The sequence below is a fragment of the Mus pahari genome, chromosome 2, assembly GCF_900095145.1.
Source record: "Mus pahari chromosome 2, PAHARI_EIJ_v1.1, whole genome shotgun sequence".
Classification (NCBI taxonomy): domain Eukaryota; kingdom Metazoa; phylum Chordata; class Mammalia; order Rodentia; family Muridae; genus Mus; species Mus pahari.
In genome coordinates this window covers 139,904,719-139,910,102 of record NC_034591.1, presented here as the reverse complement: position 1 = coordinate 139,910,102, position 5,384 = coordinate 139,904,719, and the positions used below count along the sequence as shown (strand labels likewise).

The 5,384-nt window shown below is 49.7% G+C and overlaps 1 protein-coding gene across 2 annotated transcripts in view; it reads left to right on the top strand.

Moving 5' to 3' along the window:
- Positions 1-269: 269 nt before the first annotated feature.
- Positions 270-5,384, top strand: part of Lrrc23 (leucine rich repeat containing 23) — a 10,211-nt gene continuing 5,096 nt past the window's right edge. The window contains exons 1-5 of one of the 2 annotated variants that reach the window (XM_021191716.1): positions 270-347; positions 828-962; positions 1,047-1,156; positions 1,611-1,864; positions 4,713-4,843. In XM_021191716.1, coding sequence (XP_021047375.1) covers positions 846-962; positions 1,047-1,156; positions 1,611-1,864; positions 4,713-4,843 — 612 coding nt within the window. In that variant the 5' untranslated portion in view covers positions 270-347; positions 828-845. Of the gene's footprint in view, positions 348-798; positions 963-1,046; positions 1,157-1,610; positions 1,865-4,712; positions 4,844-5,384 lie in introns of both variants that reach the window. The other variant, XM_029535441.1, reaches the window with a different exon arrangement.

Here is a 5,384-nt window from a genome sequence, read left to right as displayed (position 1 = left end):
CTGCTGCTAATAGTGGACCATTGTTTTATGTCCGCCGACAATTAACCCCTTGACACTCTTTTCTCGCCGCCTCCTCCAGGTTCCTGGCATTAGAAATTTGGTCTCGTAACCTGGCAACCACTGAACTACCCGCTGAGGGTGGAAATAGGGGCGTTAAGGTTTTTGCTTTGCGGTTGAGGTACTCTAGGCTCTCAACGGAAGCTGGCTGCAAAGCTAAGCGTCCCGCCCCTGTTGCCATAACAACAATATATTACTCCGACTACCCAGTGGCGTCTTCCAAAAAAACAGTCTTGGAGTCTCAGCACAAAGATCCTCTCCATAACTACTTCTAGAGGAGCAGAGTCAGGGTCTGCGCCCACTTCTGAGGGCGAATTGGGTTGGAGGGTTGAAGACTTCGTGTCAGGGAAATGGTGGTGTTAAGCAAAGAGACCTCATTAGAAGAGGGGTTGGGGTGGAAGGGAACCCGGAGGTGAGGTGTGAGTAAAGAAGAGGAGGAGGAGTAGGTAGGGGAGATTTTAGCAGGACATGGGAATAAGGGAGATAAGGGAATTCAGGAAGGAGGATGCTGGGCTGCTGGGGCACTGTTGGAGGCAAGTGACAGCAAGTGTCCCAAAGGGAGCTGGGGTAGGGTGGGGAGGGGGCTCTGAGCAGAGACTGGGAGTCCAAAGACGGTCTCCAGCATGTGTAAAGATGCTCAGGTGGGAGTTCAGAGATGACAGAGGCTGTATAGGACATCTGTAGCTGGAGGTGAGGGACTGGAGGGTTGGTGGGGATGGGAGCTAAGACCTCCTTTCTCAGGACCAGGACTGAGTTTCATCTGACTCCAGAGCGCAGGGCGGAGAAAGATGTCGGATGAAGATGACGTGGATGACATTGATCCAGAACAGGATGACGTGGAAAGTGACAAGGAGATGGAGGAATGGGAAGACTACAGGAAAGAGGCAGAAGAAGCCTCCGAGGAAGTGAGAGCCTGCTTCAGGAGGGCTCCCGGGGCTCGGGGCTAGCGGGGAGCTGGAAAGGGATGCCTGTTTCCCCACCTCTTGTAGTGGCTGCCTACTCCCCTCACGGAGGCCATGATGAAGGAAGGGCTCTCATTACTCTGCAAGACTGGCAGTGGACTGGCTCACGCCTATATTAAGCTGGAGGCTAAGGACAGGTGAGGACTGAGAGCCGGGAGCATCACGTGCCTTCCCTCTCTCATTCCTGAGTATTTGGGCTAGAGCTCTTGCCTCTCTCATCCCGAGCTCATGGGAAGACATAGTGGGCTTTGCTTTTCAGAACATCTGGGACTCTTTGGTGACCGGGAGGGTAACTTAGCAGTGGAGAACTTGCCTAATATGCACAAGGCTCCAGGTTCATCCCCAGCACCAATACAACACACTGAAGCCTCTGTGGGAGCTTAGTGAAAGGTCATCTGCCATGTGTAAGGCACTAGTTTTGATCTCTGTACTGAAAAACAAGAAGAAAACCCCACTTGCCTCCTCTTCCCCACCGTCTCTGTCATCCCAGTACAAGCCCTCTCTTCATGGCTCTCTGTCCTAGCACCTGTGCCGGTTCTTATCCTTTCCCGTGCATCTCTCCCCCACCCCACCCCACCCCCCTTCTCCTAGGGACCTCACAGACATCTCCTTACTGCGCTCCTATATCCATCTTCGCTATGTGGATATTTCTGAGAACCATATTACAGACATATCGCCGCTCAACAATCTCACTCACCTCCTGTGGCTCAAGGCCGACGGTAATCAGCTTCGGAGTGCCCGGATGAATGAACTGCCCTACCTGCAGATCGCCAGCTTTTCCTACAACCAGATCATGGACACTGAAGGCATCTTTCATCCCCGTCTGGGAAGCCTTGATCTCAAAGGTGGGTCCTTAGGAAGAGATACACAGACCTTCCCTTCCTAGCGTGGAGATGACAGAAGTAGGCAGTATATGCTTGGTGGCTGAGCCATGCAGCCATCTGGATACATGGATTCATTTGTTAAGACACACGCTGGGCTGGGGATACAACTCAGCAGCAAAGCCTTGTCTATATACTTATACAGGGCCGAGAGAGAGAGAGAGAGAGAGAGAGAGAGAGAGAGATTAAAATTAATTGTATTCTTTTTTTTAAAGATTGATTGATTGATTGATTTAATGTAAGTACACTGTAGCTGTCTTCAGCTGCACCAGACCAGAAGAGGGTATCAGATCTTATTACACATGGTTGCTGGGGTTTGAACTCAGGACCTTTGGAAGAACAGTCAGTTCTCCTAACCGCTGAGCCATCTCTCCAGCCCTGTATTCTTTTTTTTAATTAATTAATTTATTTATTTTTTGTTTTTTGAGACAGGGTTTCTCTGTGTAGCCCTGGCTGTCCTGGAACTCACTTTGTAGACCAGGCTGGCTTCAGAAATCCACCTGCCTCTGCCTCCCGAGTGCTGGGATTAAAGGCGTGCGCCACCACGCCCGGCTTTTAAATTTATTTGTTTATTTAGATTTATTTATTTATTATATGTTTATACAGTGTAGCTGTCCTCAGACACTCCAGAAGAGGACATCAGATTTTTGTTACGGATGGTTGTGAACCACCATGTGGTTGCTGGGATTTGAACTCAGGACCTTTGGAAGCGCAGTCGGGTGCTCTTAACCGCTGAGCCATCTCACCAGCCCCCTAAATTTATTTTTAATTATATGTACCCGGGTATGTGCAGTTGTCTATGGGAGGCCAGAAGAAAATGACAGCTTCCTGCAATCTGCCTGGTGTGGGTGCTGGGAACTGAACCCAGGTCTTCTGAAAAAAAGCCACCAGGGTTCCGCACCACTGAGTCATCTCTGCAGCCCCATAAAATCCTTTATGACAGGTCTCCATGCCGGACGTACAACAGTGAGCAAAGCCAAAGAGCTCTATTCTTTTTTTATTTTTTATTTTTTTGTTTTTTCGAGACAGGGTTTCTCTGTGTAGCCCTGGATGTCCTGGAACTCACTCTGTAGACCAGGCTGGCCTTGAACTCAGAAATCCGCCTGCCTCTGCCTCCCGAGTGCTGGGATCAAAGGCGTGCGCCACCACTTCCGGCCTTATGGAGAGTCCGTTCTAGTTTAGGATGATGGGCAGATAACTGCGAACATAGTGAGTAGATACAAGCCAGGCCGGAGGCTCACAACCATCATCCCTACGTACTGGAGGCAGAACAGGGTCAGTGACGTTCAAACCCAACGTGGGCCAGCCTGGCCTGCAGAGTGAGACCCTGTCTAAAAAACAAAACGGAAAACATAACTCAAAAAGGAGATAAATTCTATAGAAAATAGATTGGAGAAAGATTGTAAGAGGCTCAGGTGACGATTTTCCCTCTCCCCCCCCCAAGGGACTGAACTAGGGTCTTTTTTTTTTTAATATTTATTTATTTATTATATGTAAATACACTGTAGCTGTTTTCAGACACACTAGATCTCATTACGGATGGTTGTGAGCCACCATGTGGTTGCTGGGATTTGAACTCAGGTCCTTCAGAAGAGCAGTCAGTGCTCTTAACCACTGAGCCATCTATCCAGCCCCTGAATCTAGGGTCTTGTGCATACTAGGCAAGCACTCTTCTCCCGAGCCATATCCCTGCCCTTATTATAGCGTTTTATTTTATTTTTTATAAGATTTTTAAAGGTTAGCTTGTTTATGCATTTTATGCATGAATACTTTGTCTGCATGCATGCCTGCACACCAGAGGTTGGCATTGGATTTTATTATAGATGGTGGTGTGGTGGTTTGAATATGCTTGGCCCATGGGAAGTGGCACTGCACTGTTAGGAGGTGAAACCTTATTGGAGGAGGTGTGCCCCGTTAGAGGAAGTGTGTCACTGTGGAGGCGGGGCTTCGAGGTCTCATATATATGCTTAAGTCCACCAGCGTGACACAGAGCCTCCTCCTGGTCGCCTTCTGATCAAGAACTCTCAGCCACTGCAGCACCCTGTCTGAATTGCGGGCTGCCATGCTTCAGACATGGAAACAAACTGAACCTCTGAACCTGTAAGCCAGCCCCAACTGAATGTCGTCCTTTATAAGAGTTGCCTTGGTCATGGCGTCTCTTTATGGTAATACCCCACAGTCCCAAAGTCCATATTTCTCCAAACAAAAACATGGGCAGGCGCATCACGGCAATCACCCCAGTCCCTGGTACCAAGTTCTGTGTTAGTTAAGGCTGCATTGCTGTGAAGAGACACCGTGGGCCAGGCAATCCAAACCACCCCGATGGGCTGTGAGCCACCACACGGTGGCTAGGGGTAGAACTCAGAACCTCTGGAACAGCAGGCAGTGCTCTGAGCCATTAAAAGCCATCTCTTCCGCCCCAAAATTTACTTTTAATTTTGAGAAGGGGGTCTCATAAATTTCTGAAGCTGGACTGGAACTCACTCAGTAGTAACCCAGGAAGGCCATAGCTTTGTGACCCTGCCGCTTCAGGTTCCTAGGTACAGACGACACTTTCAAGCTGGTTGTTGAGGGGAAGTACCACCTGACCAAAGATGGGCAGGAGGGAAGGACGTCAGCCACGAGTGTTTCTCAGGCATTTACCAATTCATTCTCAGAGCCTAGGTGGGCAAACCCAGGTCCACTTGCCTCAGAGCTCCAAAGGTGTTACCACCCTGCATCAGATCAGGGAGAAGATGTAGGGGAGCCAACATGTCTCCTGCTGAACCTTCGCAATGGGCCTTTGAGACCTCGATTCTCTCTTTTCCAACAGGGAACCGCATCCACCACGTGACTGGTCTGGACCCCGAAAGACTGTGTAGCCTGCACACCCTGGAGCTTCGGGGGAACCAGCTAGAAACCACAACGGGGATCTTCCTTCCCAAGCTGAAGAATCTCTACCTGGTAGCTCACGGGGCGTTCAGGTGGCACAGGGAAGGGGGCTCAGCTAGTAACCCCAGCACCATGATGGTGCTGAGGCCTCTCATGGTGCCTGATGCTGTGCAAATATAAAATTAAAACAGTAGGTCCAAGCTTATGCTTATGGTGCTAGCACTGGGGAGGGATGCTCAGTAAGGAGGGCTGCTGAGAGCTGGAGGCCAGCCTGGGACACTGAAGAAGACTCTGTCTTTCAGAGGGGAAGGAGGAAAGGAGGGGAGAGCGGAGAGAAAAGCAGGACTACGATATATGTTGTGTGAACAATGCATAGAAAGTGTTTTGATATAGGTTGTTGCAAGATGCGCTTTTCAGGTACAGAGAACAGGCGAAGAAGGCCACTTATATATTCATTTGTTTATTGAGACAGGGTTTTGTGTAGCCCAGGTTGATCTGCGCTGCCTCTACCTCCCAAGTGCCAGGATTCCAGTATTTACCATTATAATCCTGTGTGTGTGTGTGAATGTGTGAGCGTGTGTGGGGGGTGGGTGGGTGTGGGGGGGTGTGTGTG